The sequence below is a fragment of the Vespula pensylvanica genome, chromosome 3 (genome assembly GCF_014466175.1).
Source record: "Vespula pensylvanica isolate Volc-1 chromosome 3, ASM1446617v1, whole genome shotgun sequence".
NCBI lineage: Eukaryota > Metazoa > Arthropoda > Insecta > Hymenoptera > Vespidae > Vespula > Vespula pensylvanica.
This window is the reverse complement of record NC_057687.1, coordinates 2,140,904-2,159,961: the sequence shown is the minus strand read 5'-3', so window position 1 is coordinate 2,159,961 and position 19,058 is coordinate 2,140,904. Positions and strand designations below refer to the sequence as shown.

General features: G+C 29.2%; 1 protein-coding gene across 7 annotated transcripts in view; it reads left to right on the top strand.

Annotated features, from left to right (window-relative positions):
- The window catches only part of LOC122628195 (potassium voltage-gated channel subfamily KQT member 1), a 46,418-nt gene that overhangs the window by 479 nt on the left and 26,881 nt on the right, over positions 1–19,058 (top strand). For all 7 annotated transcript variants that reach the window (XM_043810207.1, XM_043810206.1, XM_043810204.1 and 4 more), the window contains exon 2: positions 6,836–7,409. In XM_043810207.1, the coding sequence (XP_043666142.1) occupies positions 6,836–7,409 (574 nt within the window). The remainder of the gene's footprint in view (positions 1–6,835; positions 7,410–19,058) is intronic.

Genomic DNA, 19,058 nt, shown 5'->3' with positions numbered 1-19,058 from the left:
GATGCCGTAAAAGAACGATTTACTTCTTTTCTTCTTTTTTCTTCATTCTTCTTTTTTTAAAGAATTATTACTTAAATATTGTTGAAATTAAAAATTCTGTTTTTCTTTAAAAATTAAAATGAAAAGAATTATTAAAAATTAAAATTAAAAAAATTATAAGAAATGTCATCGAAAATATTTTTAAATAATTATTTTTATTTACTTCATCGGCATGGTTTGTAAGAAATATATTTCTTGCTCACATTTATTTACACATCGTTGATATACTGATAGAAAAATATTGTTTTATAATTTATCGTGGTAATAGAATGACAATTTGAAAAATTTCATTTTAAGATGGATATGTGTTATCTTTTTTCTTTGTTTTTCGATTTATATGATTATTTTCAATGAAATTTTATTTAAATTTATTCTGATAATGGAGTCACAATTTGAAATATGAAATTTAAAAATAGACGTGTGTTATATTAATTTTTGTTTTTTGCATTTCGTTTTATACGATAATTTTTAATGATATTTGCCACGGCAGTCAACGTGTCAATCAAGAGTGCATCATACTCGATTGGCTAGATAGAAGCGTCAATAGAAAATCTGCCGCGAAAGTTCAGATCGCTTTCAGATGATACCAGATACGTTCGTGTTCCATCGTATAGATATACACGGAAAACTTTTGAACTCGTTCAAGAATGTTAAGGATTATATTACGTGTGATGAGAGCACTTGTTATTAAAGTAAACAAATATGCATATAATTATTTCAACAATATTAAGGATAAACGAAAGATATTGAAAGTTTCAAGTGATTTCTTTCTTATCCTTTGTTTTCATAATTCGTTATAAATACAACATCGTTTTTTATCTTTTTCTTTTTTTTTCCGTTTCTTCCTGTTCTTCGATTAATTGTACACGTTGCATTCGTTTGTCATCGATATTCATTAAAATCGATGACCGTGTCTCATTTCCATGCAAATAAAATTTATATATTTTAACGATTTCGATCGAAAATTGACGGGCAACCATCGTGAGTGTTCGTTAATTATCGTTAGTGTATATATATATATATATATATATATATATATATATATATATATACCTATATATACTTAGATATTATTTTCGATAGTTCGCTTCGCGAATTCGTATTTTGAAAATACGCAGTATCTAGACCAGCTACGTTCGAAAAATTGACATGGGAGATTGAAATTAACGCTCGTAAAAGAAAAATTGTGCACTTGATAAAATCGAGTACCGCCGAAACAATGCAACAACCGTCGTATTCCCACTGATCGTTCGCATTGAATTCTCTCTCTCTTTTTCTCTCTCTTTTTTGTTTCTCTCCCTTTTTCTTTCTCTCTTTCTTTTATCTTCTGTGATATTAAAACTACCAAATGAATAAACAATGAATTGTTTCAACGACAAAAAGATACTTCTATTGGACGATATAATTTAAAATCATGGATTTGAGTTTATTATTTGATTAGGAAATAAAAGTCTTTCATTGAAAACGAACGTACTAATGAGTACAATTGGATAAATCTTTGTCAATTAATACTATTCGTTAATTTATTGAGATCGAGCAATATCGAACGGATTTGCTACCACTATGAGGTAATAGGAAATTAATTAAATATCAATCGGTGTTATCGATGGTGGTTTGAACATTGAATCGGTTTCGTTGAGTTACTTATTGAAATTATTGACGTTAATAACAACTTTTGTCCATTTTTTTGCGTACGTTTTATTTCTTATATAAATTTTTCTTCGACGATTGATATATCGCATACATATACGTAAATATATATATATATATACATATATAAAATATATATAATACATATAAAATGTATAAATTGTATATATGTATGTACGTACGTACGTACGTATGTATGTATGTATGTATGTATGTATGTATATATATATATATATATATATATATATATATATATATACATAAAATTTTGATAAGCAGCAGATGAAATCGAAATTAAAAACAACTGTTTTCAAAGCATCTGTACTTGCTACGTAAGAGTTGTCCATCAAATGGTACGATAGCAATCGTACAATTGATATTAAATAATTAATCAAGATATGTACGTCATTGACCTTCCATAGTTCCTTCCATAGTTCTATGCGATACTTCATAATACGTAACGCGAGTATTACGATTAGATCGGTGACATGGGAACGTAGACAGGTGGTAAACTTAAAAATAAGTCTACCAGATTTGATAGAAGTAATGAAAAGAAAAAGAACACATGATTAAACATTTTTAACGCTTTCTATATTGTTTTTTATGAAGAATAAATTATGTATTTCCATATGTGGATATAATTTGTAAAAATAATTGTTGCATACGTGGCTAAAATTTGGGTAAAACTATAAATGTTCGAATTGAATAGACGAAAATAATTGTAGTCAATTTTTTCAAATAATTGTAGTCAATTTTTTTCTTGATTTCGTCAAATTTGAATTAGAAATTAAGATAAAGGAAATGAAAAAACAGAGAAAAGATACTGTTTTCGAAATTGTATTACAATATATTTTTATTAATATAGAATATTAATTTATTCATTTTTTCCTGCAAATATGTATCTTCATTATATAGCGAATTTTAAGATTTTCTTTTAGTTTCGTTGATATTGTCGAAAAATTTTCTTTTCGATTTTCCGTCGAATATTGTACCGTGAAGAAAGTATCGTGAACAAATTGATTCATCACGGAGAGTTTAGGAGAACAAAAATTTTTAAATAAATAATATTTTCAAATAATTTTATTTCAAATAAATATATCTCAAATAATTAAACAATTGTCACTCCAATCTCTAATCGATTTGATCGAGCTCAAAAAATTTTTATTTTTACGAATTTTATTGCACGACCTTTTCTTTTTAATTTGTTTTTTTTTTATTTTCTTTTTTTTTTTATTCGGAAGAAACGTCTACGAAATTATTGAATTCTCGTCAGATGGAATGAAGTTTCATTTTCCGTTTAATGCCTAAGCTCATCATCTATGGAACGAACGCGTTAAAGTTTTCTTTGAAAGGAGCCGACTAAATATCACTATTTCCTTCTTCCTTCACTCCGTTTCCGTTTCCGGTTTTCTTTTCCTTCGCTCGTTTCGTCAGTTGGAAATTCCGATTAAAGGAAAAACGTTGAAAGCATCGACATCGTCTCATTCTTTGTTTGTCTCTTTTCCTTTTTTTCCTTTTCTTTTCTTCATGACTTTTTCTCTTACTCTTTCTCCCTCTCTCTCTTTCTTTTCTCTTTTTCACTCTCTTTCTTTTTTACATTTCTTAGAAAAGATTCGTACATCTTCGAGGCACTTTCGAAAAATATCCGTTGAACTGACTTTCTTCTTTCGATCAGCCTACGTTCTTTTTCTACTTATTTACTATTTCCTTCCTTTCTTCTTTCTTTCTTTATTTTTCTTTATATCTATAATAGGAACGAACAAAAAGATGTGTACGTGTAACCGTTGAGATTTATTAAGAAAAGATACGTGACTTCACGTATAATTTCGTGTTATTTATCAATAAAAAGAAAAAAAATAACATCCTAATTGAATTATATATTCATTCATTCATTCATTCATTCATTCATTATCTTTTATGTTTTTTCGTCCCAATCTTTCGCTAGCTCTCACCTTTTTTTTTCTCTTACTCCCATATTCTCGTACGATATATCGAAGTGATGGATCAGCGTGAAAAATTAATCGGCCTAGGGGAAAATTACTTTCGATTAGATTATATTCGTTAGGTCGTGTATAAATATATGTACATACATACAGATATACATGGATGTCTGTGTGTGTGTGTGTGTGTGTGTGTGTATGTTTGTGTGAGTATAGACGTTTCATAGATAAGGTATAACGTATAATCGTTTATCCGATAATTGCGTTTACTTTTATATACATATTCAGTTGTTTGACATTGCGAAAAAAGAAAAAGAATAATGTACATTAATTTGCTTTTTTTGGTTTTTCCTTTTTTTTTTTTTTTGATAATACTAGAATGAAATTGACGAGTAATTTTTAATAAAATTATGATGAAGATGATCGTAGAATATGGGTTTACTATGCGGTTAGTTAGCGTATCGCAATATTTCTTTCTCTCTCTCTCTCTCTCTCTCTCTCTCTCTCTCTCTCTCTCTCTCTCTCTCTCTTTCTCATCCTTCTCTATCTCGATATTAGAATTTCGCAAATGACATCTAGGCCTTCGTCAAATATTTGAATAATCTCAACTCGATGAATGATTTATCTATTTACTGTTGAATAGAATAGTAGAAAAGTACACAAAGAAAAACGAGATACTTTCGACGAGTTTTTCAATTAAATCACATGCCGTAGTACCTATGAAAGAAAATGTCGTTCATGTCGTCGAAGTGGTAGACAAGAAATTAACGCTATATCGTTATCGAGTCTTTGATTCTAACGAGATCGATAGCAATTTATACCATGCAGTTTAGGGACGAAGATCGTCCATTTCCTTTTTCTCTTTCTCTTTTTATTGTATTTTATCTTTTATTTCAATTAAAAAAAAAATAGAAAAAAATTAATTCTTCTATGGAAAATTAGAAAAGAGCTATTATTAGGAATTAGAAGAAACGAGTAATAATAATGTTCTTAACTCTCTATAATGCTATGTGTAATTTTGAAATAACACGTTTATATATATATATATATATATATATATATATATATATATATATATAATCATCTTGTAATTTTATAATTTTAATGTCACACTTTTACTAATAAAATTAATTGTTCTTTTCTATCAAAAGGTTTTCTTTAAGTACAAATTTTTCAGAATATAATATATAAGTTATATTATGAGTTTGATGTGATGTAATTTATTTTATATATTTTTGTTTTTTTTTTTTTTAGATAAAAAAGAAAAGATGAAATTACAGTGCATATTAATTTATATTGTTTTTTAATTTATATTATTTAATCATGTTAATCACAAAGTACAGTAACATTTCAAAAGCTTGTTAAAATATATATAAAATCTATGTAATTTTACTTTATACATATAAAATAAGTGGATTATGAAGGGTTAAATATTGATAATGCTTGGGATCCTTGTAAGATGACTTTAAGTATTCGATTAGTTTCATGACCCTTGGAAATTCTTCGCATATTTTTTATTTTTACCTATCGATGATATTTTGAGGACGTGATAGAACGCGAAAGAGCTACTTTTTACGAGTGTCATACTCGATTCAAGCTGCAACGATACTTACGCATAGAATCGATTTACTTTCGCTTATATCTATATACGTATGTACAAACGACATATATACATACATAAATACATACACACATACACACATACATACATGCATACATGCATACATCGATCTCATTTCTTGTTATACGAGCAACTACCACGATCGATTTTCTATGGGCCTGGGACGGAAGTCCATTACGATGAGGTCTTCGATTGAAGCTGGTTCGCTTCAATTATCTCCTACACGTTAAAGCCACTATCTCGAAGAAGGAATCTCTCCGGTGGGAATCTTTGTTGGATTATTTGTTGCATTTGTCATTCGAAATGATAGAGAGAGAAAGAGAAAGATCGTTCGTTAATATCGGATACCTACCACAAAACGACGGGTTTCCTTCGATCGTTTCGTACAAAGACACGATTACTTGTTCGTACAATGTACAATAGCTGATATACAAGAACGAAAAAGACAGACAAAGAGAGAAAGAGAGAGGAAAAGAAAAAAGGATATATACATACAGCGATATATACGTATAGAAAGACGAAAAGGTAAGTATGGAGAATGTAGTTACTTAGGAGAAAATGATGGGTAGCGTTTCGAGAGAAATGAAAGCGTAAATAAAGAGAAAGAACGTGTTTCAAGTAGTCGAGACCAATAGATGGCCAGGCTTACCAGAATAGTAGACCCAGAAAAACCAGAATGTTAGGAGCTTAAAAGGAGAAAGTTAGGAAAGTGAGCGTCTATACGATATGAGTTTTATGTATATATATATCGTGTGTGTGTGTGTGTGTGTGTGTGTGTGTGTGTATGTATGTATGTATGTTGCATGTATGTTGTATGAGTATATGTGTGTATGTATGTATGCATGTATGCATGTATGCATGTATGTATGTTGTATGTATGTGTATGTATGTGTATGTATGTGTATGTATGTGTATGTATGTATGTGTATGTATGTGTATGTATGTATATATGTATGTATTGAAGTGTATTCTATAAAGAAATTTTTGAATACGTATATAGTGTGGCTTTTCATACAAAATTTTATGAAGTTGTTTCTCGTATAATGAAACTTTTTTGTAAATGTCAATAGTTTTTGTTTTTTTTTTTTTCTTTTTACATATCAGCGAATCAAGTAAAATAGATTGTTTGAATTAATTAAACTAGAAAGGGGACAGATAAAAGGCGCAATTAATAGAAGGAAAATATTTGAATATTATTTCTAAAAGCCAATAAAAAAAAAACTTATCAAGTAGATCGATTGGATTAGTTAAAAACAAAAAAGAGGTAGATAAAAGATATAATTGATAGAAAAAAAGGAAAAAAGAGAAGAGAAAAATATTTGAATGTTTTTTTCTAAAAATCTGATTCAAAATAAAATTGGTTTGAAATTTGATGTAAAAAGAGAAACGATATGGTTAGGTTTTTACGTTGGTTATCCGCCATATAAATAGATAAATGAAATCTGTAAGATATTTGAGAGAAAAACGATACAGAATTAGGATATTTAATCGATCGATCGAATGATCGAACGATCAGTGGGACGGTCGGTATACGATAGCGCGTATAACGTGCACAAAAGCTTGGCAATGTCCTGGAATTATCCAGGTGACACGTACAACAACGAGAGTCTTCCACGAAGCAAGGACCAATGCTCTAGGCTTGCGGATAAAAGATGCAGTAGTAGCAGTTCAGCGGTTTATGCTGCCCTTCAAGGTAGCGAGGATGAGCTTGCTGAGATCGAACATTGTCTTGAGTCAGAAGACGCGGCCTTGAAAACGGCAGGAAGCGAGACAGAGGACACCGAGGACAACGGTGCACCGATGGAAGAGCCACCCCCCTCGCCTACACGAAGATTTACATTTTTACGTCGCTTCCGTTCTCCACGTTTTGGCGAGGCGCATCACAAACGAGTGCCCACGCCTATGAAGAGGAAACACAGAAGAAAGAAAAGCAAAGACGACATAATCGAGAACGAGGTGAACGGTGCCGAGGAAGAACCACCTAGCCCTGATCAAACTGGTGTACCTGATCCTTACTATCCCATTTATTTACCTATCGATCAGGCCTTCAAAGCAAAATACGTGTTCCATCATAAGAAGGGGAAGACTTTTCAAGAGAGACTTTATGTTTTTCTTGAACATCCCGGTGGGTGGCTCTGCTTCGTCTATCATTTCACTGTGTAAGTACAGAAAACGATTCTTGTCATTCAGGAGATATACTTCCTTTTTGTTTTCTTTTTTTCTTTTCTTTCCATTTTTATCCCCAAATATTTTAAACCGATCGCGTTATAACGTTAACCGCATAAAAAGCGATCGTGTCCTTTATGAAGTTGATTAAATTTTCGAAATGATTAAAAAAATAAATAAATAAAAAGAAATTAATGTACCGTACAAATCGTTCGTAAAGAATTTCTTCAAGAATTGGCTATCGATCGTAGAAAAGATGTGCGATAAGTAGATATACTTTTTAAAAAAAATTAATAATGAAAATCTTGTAGATATCGTCGATCTGTATGTACAAGAGACATATATGAAATAAATGATATGAATTATTATAATATGATTTGACGCAGAAAACTTAGGTCGAAGGAGTGTACTACATTGTTTATATGGAAGTTCTTTAAACAAATTTTTGACACATTTACAATGTAACGGATTAATTTTCGATCCATTCATTATTTCAAGACACTTTAGACGTTAACGAAAAAGGATTGCCCGCTTTCAAAGTACAAGTGATCATAAAGTATTATTTATGACCTACCCTCTACATAATAAATTTGAGAGGAGAAAAAACTTGGTGAAAATTCAGACGAAGGAAAATTGGTCGTTTGATATTTGATCGATTATGCCTTATGTTTTTCGAGCATCGAAGTAAACCTCTTTTTTTCTTTCTTTTTTTTTTTATGTATATACCTACGTATCATGCATACCTTTATAAAAAGTAAAAACTATTTTCTAGATATCGGCGACATTTCACTCGGAAAATTGGATCGGAAATAAATGGTTGTGTTGTCTATCGTATTCGGAATTTTATTACTCGCGATTTCCTGTCCATTTCGATAAGGTACGATAAGGTAAAAGCTTCGCGCCGAGATCTTCTGGGATATCCTTCGGGATTTTGGTAAAGGATAGAAAATCTTCAATTGAGCTTTGCGAAATCGATACGACGACGACGATGGCGCCGACGACGGTGACGAGAAAGAAAAACCGTTTATTTTTTCTTGTCTCTTTTTTTCTTTTTTTTTAGACGTTTTACTTGTGAAAAAAAAACGGCCGCTTTTAAAGGCGTACTCTCACTTTCTTTCTTGTTCGTATATCCTTTTTATTTTTTCTTTCGTTATATATGTCGGATCAGAATTAGCTTACGGTGAGTAAGCTTCGAAAGCTTTGAATCAAACGAGAATACATATCTACATACATACGTTCCGTCGTTTACTGTTGAACGCTCGGCTGACTCTTCGGAATCGACCAAGCACGTAATCCGTCCTCGTGAATCCGAAACAGAGAAGCCAAGTGTGACTTTTGAAAATTCAACGAAATTCATTGGTACGTAATAACGTACAGTTATGAACATACACTTATGAACATATTCGAATATATAATATTTTCGAACTGAATAATAGTTTTCATTGAGTCAACCAGTTGTGTATTTATCTTATTGTATTTTTTTACGAGTATAACGAAATAAATATTCTAGATACTTTATTATAAATTATTAGGTATCATTCTAGTAAATCATAATATAAGATATATACGTACAGAATGTAATTTTTTTTCTGCATAACGATTTCGATATATCCTACGAATAAAAATATAAGAAAAATATCGTGTAAAGATATAGAGGCAGATAAAATGCTCGTTAAGAAATTCATAACAAATATATGAAATAATAATAGATTGATTTTCGTTGGATATAGTACATACAAGAAGAGATTGTCCTGTATTTGTTTAATGTATACGAACTTTGTTTATTATTTAAGATCGTTCCAAAGAGTAAAATGTTTCGTATTAACATCAATAATTAATAAGTCGTACGATCTCATGTCGATATGTCGCGAATATTCTCAGATCGTGAGTACGTCGCATGTGAATATCATATATCATATCATATCAAATCATATCGTATCATTTCATTTCATTTCATTTCATTTCATTTCATTTCATTTCACGATTTTAATAACGGTTAAATCTTCCAGCTGGTGTATTGAAATATCAAGAAAGATTTCCTCGCATGATAGTTCTTCATCGCGTCTGTGTTTGCGTACGAATTTGTACACAGTTGTACGTGCGAAATCGACATATTTCACAATTTAAGAGTACGTTAGTAATACGTATACGTTCTTTAATAAAAATCTCATAACGTAAGATTTAAGATTCTTTGATAATAATCTTAGAGAAAATATAAGAGAACCTATCTGTATCTGTATTACTAAGGAAACAAAAATGGCCGGATAAGAGAATCTTTGGCTAATAGGAGACAAATTTGTATTTATTCAAATAGAAATCAACATAATTGACATTTCGTTCCGATATTCAAGGATCTCATATCTTTTTTTGGTTACGAAATCACATAAGTTTTTTTTAACATAAATAACTTTTTATATCAGACTTTATATTCCTTTCCTCAAACCATCGAAGTTCTCTTTCGATTGTCTACGCTTTTATTTTTTTTTTGGATTTGTTAAGCTTTTCTTACTGTAACTAATAATCTGCGACATCTACATGTTGCATATAATTTTCAATATCATATTTTTGTCTTTTAATGTCTATAATTGAAAACCTGCTGATATCATATATTCTCCTTCATTTTATTGAACTTTCGAGCTCTTTAATTATTTTGTATTTGATTTCAATAGTTAGAACTGGTTTTGATTTAATTGTTATTGGCTGTTGGAAATCATGATAAAAACTAACTAACAAAAAATTGTAGTTCTGATACAGAACTCGTTTCGGTTGAATACAGGAAAGTATATATAATATTGTGTGTAAATATTGCTATGAAACGATTGTTCAAATAATAAAACTTTTGGATAATAGAATGTTCGGATGTTAAAGGGTATTCGGTTAACGGAAGGCTTCGAAAAAAGATATACATGATAGACAAAAATTTGATTCGTGAATTGAATTGTTCCGAAGAATTTGTGAGTACGGTCATCTAAACGACAAACAAAAGGATCATCTATTTTGAAATGGAACTGACATAGGTAAATGTCGTCAATCTATTCTTATAACATTTCGAATGAAAATAAATCTCTGTGTTACTTCGTGTTATTGTTAGAACTTTTTAACGAAGCTGGAATCTATGTTCATACGACATTATGATTATTACTACTTTTTTTTTATTTTTACTCACATGAATATGGTGGCATCGTTATGCGAAAAAAGAATAGTTATACACCATTGTGTACAGGATATTCCATTTAAAGTTTTCCTAGACAATTATTTCCTCAAAATTAGGTATATAACTCCTTTCAAAAAATATTAAAAAGAAAAATATGAAGAATTTCACGAATTAAAAAAATTCGTAGCGGTGAGAAATAGAAAATAAATATTCTACACGTTTTATCATTGTACCAGATTGCCTGATTATAATATTGTTGTCATTTTCATAAGTTTTATCTAATAAAATATTTGAAAGAAAACTTACTTATATAACATTTTCTACCGCAGATACAACTTATTTCATTTTCAAGATGTTTCTTATGAAACATTTCTTTTCTTATTTAATATATTTTCATACAAATCGATTAGATTTCTATATATAAAAGTAAAATAACAATTTGGTTTCAATATTTATTCAAATTTTTAATTCTTTTATGATTATTATCTATGAGTTCAATTATCGAATCAATTAAACTGAAAAATGATCTTTTGAGAAAGGACATACGAACAATTGGGGTCGTTATACGCAAACTTTTGCGTGCTAATACGTCGTTTCAAGAAAGCTTTTAAAACGTTTTAACGCTTTCCATGATACCTTATAAAAAGTTCCATTCACCTGGTACGGTAAAGCTCGGATCTCGTTTATATAACCTTTCATGTAAACTGAAAATATCGTATAGGAAATATCGTAGCGAATATTCGATAACTTACTATACATTTACAATATCTACATGTGTATATATATATATATGTGTGTATGTATGTATGTATATATATATATATATATGACTGTATATATATGTATATATATGACTGTATGTATGTATATATGTATGATGTATGCATGTATGTGTGTGTGTATAATATCTCTGCAGATATTATAGGTATAACCATAATCGCATTGCTATCACAAGTGGTTTTCGTGAATGCAACGATCGCGAGTACACTTAACGCAAAATGCGGTTAAGCCGGATGTCGGTTAATATCATGCCGTAAAAATCTTAAAATAACTTCGCCCTTCGTTATTTCTTTTCGATCAATTCGTTAAATTGGTCATTACTCGTGTATAAAATCTGAAGAAAAATCTCATTCTAAAATATAAATATGCAATATTTGAAATAAATAAATAAATCAAAAAACATGAGGCGTATGTATAATAAATTAGTGAAAAATTAAATTATACAATAAATTCGTTAATTAAAACATACAATAAATTATTAATAGATATTGTAATATCAATACACAAATAATTGAAATTTATTACTCGCGTTATTGTCAACAATTAGTTTTTAACATTTACGATCTCACATATTCTATCATTAGTTGAATTTATTTTTCGATTATATAGTATGATGATATCGATTTGACGACGAGTATAAAACGTGAAAGAAAAGAAAAACATTTCGATGAAAGAGATCGTATCACTTCGAATTTTCGATCTCCTTTCATAATTAACGATGGCTCGCGTGAGTTATCACTTTATCAGGTAGCATAAATCGTTGGAAAATAATGATTACAGTTAACGACGAGTATTTTCTATTTATTTATTTATCTCTCTCTCTCTTTTTCCTTTTCTGTTTTTTTTTCTTTTTTCCCCTCAAAATCGATAATACCTTTAGATTGTAAAGTCGATTGACACGATCCTGTTAATCCTTTGGTTTTTATTGAAACTGTTAGAAATTGTTAACAAAAATAAGAATAGAAGAAATAAAAAAATAATAAAAGAAAGCATTGAAAGAGACATCTTTTATCTTTGATCCAGCGAGAGCAAGAGCGAGACAGAGAGAGAGAGAGAGAGAGAGAGAGAGAGAGAGAGAGAAATAAACGATTAAATTTAATCAATTGCTCATATTATTTGATAGTGATATTACTACCGGTCGTGGTAACTGCAAATATCAAATAAACCAAAAGAGAAAACAACTTAAAACGATATGCGCGTCCATTGGTTCGTGAGGTAGTATCATCTACGGGACATTTTCTTTCATGTATTATTCAAGACGATGTACTTCGTTTTGTCTTCACCTCTTCTTCCTCTTTCTACTTCAACCATACATTCTCTCTCACGGCAAGTGACACGAATTTTGAAATAATTCTCTTCTCAAACTTTCGACGTTAAAGATAACGTGTATGTTCATTAATCGAGCCGAACGAAATACGAATGTTACCGAAATTTTTTATTTTTTATTTCTGTTCATTTTTTCTTTTTCTTTTTTTTATATTTTTATTTCTTCTTTATTTTTTCTTTTTTTCCTTTTTCGATGTGCCTCTGACGCATCGTAAATCGTAAATCGTTCCTAAAGTACTTTCCTCCACCTCCTTCTCCATCTCCTTCGTTTAGAAGATGAAAAATTTCATTTCATTTTTACTTTTTTCATGGGTCGTAAAAAAGTATACAACCGTGCAATCGAAAAACTCATAGATATATGCATTCACTCACTCCTACCACTAAATTACATTTATTTTCGTAGTATAATATGCATAACCGTGAGCCGAAATCGGTAGCGATAATAAAGTTCGATATCGTATTTTCGTCACAGGAGCAAAACGTATAGGGTACGGTAGGAAATTGCAACGGAAGTGTCTTTCATTTTACTCTCGGCCCTACCGTCGCCATATCGCGAACGCGCCATTCATTTCCGGAAACGTGTATCTATTTTTCCCTCGGACCGAGACTAGTTTCTAGTTCGTAGATTCTTTTTTCCTTTTCTCCTTATTCTTCTTCTTTTTTTTCCTTTTCTCATTGAATACGAGGAACGTAGCAGCACGTACGAAACGTTATTCTTTTTTTTTTTAATTATTTTTTCATCCTTCATTTCATCCTATTCAATAAATTATTAAAATATTTTTAATTCATTGTTATCAATTAAATCTGTAATATATGATTTTATTTTTTAATTAGATTTTTAGGAAATAATATTATACCGTTTAATTAATTTAAAGAATAATGCAAAGCAATGAAAAAGAAAAATTTATCCATCATGATTTTATCTACAAAAGTTTAATGAAAAAATAAATTCTCTTATTTAACATTAATATCTCCAATATTTTTTATCAATCGGTCGATCGTCCAATCGATTTGAAATTTATTCTATTTCATTCATACAAGTGATCATATCGTCCTTTCAAAATAACAAAAATCCTTTATTCATATTAATAATTAACGTTAAAAGATATTTCAGATGATAGAAACTTTCCTTTTGACTCATTCCATATAGTTGGAAACATATAATAGGTTACACCAGGAAACACGTACACGTTCAGATTGATCTATCAATAACGGTAGCTCGGGATCTATTCGACTGTCATTCGGATATCGCGGGTGGTTTATCTCGTCTGGCGAAGTTGATTATTTGCTTGGCATTTAGCGTAGTACGAAGTGAGTTCACATCGCCACCCTCTTCTCCTCTTCCTGCCTCTTGCCACCCAACACCCATCACCCATCACCTCCTCACTCCCAGCCCTTCCTATCCTCCGAAGAGTATAGCAATAGCGATTGAGCTCGAGTGGCTACTTCAGCACGTTGCTCTCTTCGATCTCCTTGAATTAATTACCCTTAATAGTATTAGTTGCTCGGATTTCTACCATTTCCAGATACTATATGAAAAGGATTTAAGTTTGTTCCTGGTATTTGATATTAGCGTATATCAGAGATATAACGTATTTAACTCACACACGCACGAACATACATAAGCTCACATACAGACATGCACGCATACAGACACATTTTTCTTTATTATATTTTTTTTTCTTTTTTTAGAAAACTTTGTAAAAGTAAACTCTTTTTCATGATCTTTTTTCGGTTTCTTGTTATCTCTCACGTTTTCCAAAAATAATTCTACTCGGTATTGAATGTAAAAGAATGTACGTGCATAAATATATACGTAGTAAACAACTAAAGATAAACGCGAATATGTGTGTATATATTTGTATGGTGTTGATATTTAAAACATGTTGTGCGGCATGCGAATTTCATGCAAATAGAAAAAAACAACAAAAATGCAAAAAAATAAAAAATAAAAAGGAAAAAAGAGAGAAAAAATAAAGACACGCCACTACTAATAAGAACAATTCTAATGTGTGCTTTGCCCTACTTTTTCGAGCGCAGACTGTTATTAGATCCGATCTATATATGTATGTATGCAAGACCGGTCGCGTGTCACCTGTTATTTTTAGATTTAAACCATTGGCCGCCTTCATAATTGGAACTTTTACTCGTTAACTTTGAAACCGTCGATCGTATACTGTCGTGTCTTCGAATCGACAAATTTTTATCTTTCGTAGATAAACCATAACGCGAACACACCAATATATTTTCCAATATTACGATCAATATCGATATATTTTCAAAGTGATTGTTGATAGGGCCAAAAGAAAAAAAAAGAGAAGAAAGAAAGAAAGAATATAATATCGTGCTTCGGAACGTTGTTCTTTTCAAATTGATATAATCGTTCGTTTGAATGATATACGCTTGAAAAAAATAAAAAAATAAAAAAGAAAATAAACTTTCGTATACACGCAGAAAGTACGTGAATGGGTCACGTGTGAAAACTGATCTACCTCTACTATGGGTCACGTGATACATAGTATTTTTTCTGCGCATTCCTACGTCGTCACTTTGTGGTCAGTTCTGGGAACTTTTGTGGGTGAAGGAATTAAATACTTTGTATGTGCGTGTGCGTATGTACATATACACGACGAGTCAATCTTTTTCTCTCAACTAAACAAGTTTTCTTTTCAATGTATTTTTTAACGTCCTACTTTGTCTAGACTTTTAATGGATAACTTTTTTTTGGATTTGAAACAAGTTGTGTTCAAAAAAATAGAACAAATTATAAAAATAGAAGCAAACGAAAGAAATAGTAAGCAGATAAAATAAATAAAAGTTTATCTAAGTAGTGTATTTAAAAAAGGCATATATTTATATATATACATATATATATATATATATATATATATATATTCATGTATAAATATGTAGGTAGATAAAAATATAAGTATAAAAATAACATAGTTAAAAAAAAGAACGAGCGTTGATGAATTATCTTTTTTCCCTTTCTTTCAATTGCCTCTATATAGGGTAAACGACCTAGTTATTGAACGCTTAAGACCATAGTTCAAGAAAAATGTCATGTGACTATGTTCGACGTTTTTTAACTTTGCCTAAGGGAACTATTATATTATCAAGGAAGATTAAAAGAATCTAACAACGTAATATGGATTAAAAAAGAAATTAATTTTTAATTTTATAAAATTATACAGGTAAACAATAAAAAGTTTATTAAATGAAAAATAAATTTAATTATTCTTCTGCATTTTGACAGTTACTATATAATGAAAATAAACAGAAAAGAAAAAAATTACATATAATATATATATATATATATATATATATATATATTGTATGGATATAAATATATAATAATCAATAAAATTATATATAATATGTATATAATCAATAAAATTAATTATTATGAAATGAAAGTAACAAAATGGCTCAATTAACCTTTCACCTTAATTATGATACGTCAGAAATGTATTTTGACAATTGGTATAGAATTATAAGTATGGTAAAAAATATTTCTTTCATAATATTTAATTATGAATTCTTATGTTATAGATGTCAAATTTAACATCATTAATTAATATTAAGTAACTTATTACTTATTGCTGTAATAATATGTCGATTATAATAAAATAAAATATAATATTTTAATGAAAGATAATTAATGTTTATAATACGTTAACTTTATTTTTTTTTTTTTTTTTTTTTTTTTTTGGATGAAGAATATCTCTAAAAACTTAAACGAATCCAGAAGTTGATTATTACATAGACAAGAGTGATAATCTGTTGATTATCTGTTAACTACCTGAAAGTTTATTATATTTTATTTGTGAAATTAATGGACATCTAATGACATTTCCGATTTTACAATAACATTTCAGAGTAAACATCTACGGTTAACAAGATACTTATTTCAAATAATTTCAAAGTAAACACTAATATAAATTTGTAAACAATGAGACGTAGACAGTATTTTAACATATTGATAATGAAAGCTTTCGTTATTTGTTTAAAGAACTTCTATAACGAATTCATCCAGTCATTGAGAATTGAATTTAAATATTAAAAGTAAAGAATGAGATAGTTTAATTATTAACCAATTTATCATAATTTTTTTCACTGTTCAATCTTTTTCCTTTTTTTTTTTATAAGTTCAGTAACTACTCTCCAAATAATTACCATTTATTAAACTACATCAATTTTGTATATTTTACATTAATAACGCACATGTAACATAATTCATTACATATTGATAGATAATTAAAACTCACTTTTTTTCTTTTGGTTTAAAAAAAGAATTATATGATATTAAAAAAAGCTTGTAATATTGCTTGTAGCTACTAAACTGTTTATAATTTATACTTAGTGAAACGTTCAAATACGGACAAATAATTAATTTTCTTACGAAACAATGTACTTTAAAAAGAAAAAATATATATATATATATAAGAGAGACAGAGATAGAAATAGAAACAGCGGCAGGGAGGCAGGGGGGAAGAGAGAGAAAGAGAGAGAGAGAAATGATTTCATATACATAATTATATGTACGTAATAGAGGATTGAATATATAGATATATTAACTATGAAATAATAAAAATATGAATAATAAATAAGTAAATAATAAAAAAATAAAAAAATAAAAAAGAAAACCGGAATGAAGAATAGAAGGTAATAATTTGAAAAAGAAAAGAGGTCGCATTATATGTCATTTTCATGAAATTGTCCTTGAACGGAAGCGTAATCGATGCTTGTCTCTCTTTTGCTTGTTTCTCACGAGGGGTGCCCACACCGATCATTCTCCCATTCTCACTGGTATTACCGATGGAAATGTTGAAAAAAGAGATGTAGGCAATTATCATAGTAGGTCGATGAAGGTGACCCGAGTGTGTTCTATGGTAGACCGGAGATTGTACATCGGAATTATAGGCCTCTGGCACGCCATCTTAAAGTGTATTTCACGGTAACCACCTTCGTTAACGCCCGAGCTGTAGCGATACTTAACGAGCTAACGCTCGATAATAAATTACTCGTACGAGTGACTAGAATCATTGTATAAATCTACGACAGCAATTAACGTACTCTTCTCTCTCCGTATATGAGGAAGTGTTTTTCTTTTCTGTTTTTCTTTTCTTTTCTCTTTTTATTCACCAAGTTCGAAATCCGTCTATCGAAATTTCACTTGAGATATATTATTAGATCTACCGAAAAGTTTCGTTGGCACGGTTGAGAATTATTTTTAAATAAAACTATTTTTTCGAATTATTTTCAATTATTTGCAAATAAAAATTAACTGTTTTTTCAATCTTTTCCAATTATTTGCAAATGAAAATTCATTTTTTTCTATCGTCTTCAATTATTTTTAAATAACTTTTTTTTTGGTTAATTGTTTTCATCTAAAACTCGATCTTTTCAATTAATTTTTGAATAAAAGAATAATTAATCAAACAGAACTTTTCGATAGATCTAATGTATGTACATATGTATATTTATAATATTTTTATAGAAAATTAAAAATCTTTTTTTTTTTTCTTGATCTTACTAATAACGATTTATAATTGTGAATATCTTAAAAGTTGTTAAGTTCGTTTCAAAATTTAACATGTTTAAAAAAAGCGTTTTTCTTTTCCTGTAATATATAAATTTCATTGTTAAAGTTAAACGAACCTTAAAGTAAAAAATAAAAAAAAAGGAAAAACCGCAAACTTTTCAAATAGTTTTCGTATATCGAATGGTTTTATTTTTCGTAAATTTCTTTCTAGAATTTAACAAAAAACTGCATGTTCAGCGTTGAAAATTATTACTTTTTTACTATTTGTAGATACATTATGAAGTTGATTAGAATAATCGTTTTACTTTATTGGTCAGTACCGACATCACCAACATCATTAATTTGATGTACTTTGTATTTTATGAAGTTGTTGATTAGTTAGTCGATCGTGTTTGTTCGTAGGTCATCAGATTAACGTCGGATGATTAATTTTATCTACTTTCCATCGTATGGATTTAATCATTATAATCATTTTATTTTACATCTCACATAATATAAATTATGAATTATTTTGAATAAGTATTTTCGTTATCATTGAATGCCTTATTTAACAATTAATTATTCTGACGATTGCTTTGTATCGGCCTTCATTTAATGAAAGATAATGAAAAATAAATTTTATTATTATTATTTTTTTATTACTTTTCATTTTAAAATTCATTAATAGCCATTTACATGTTTCCCGTACAGTACAAAGTGAGAAATGAAATTAATATTATGAATAAACAAAATGATTTTATATTAATTAACACGAACATCGTTCTAATTTCGATTTAATACGCGACGCATTATAGATTAATCTATAATTTTTAATTTTTTAATTAAACTTTAATTAAA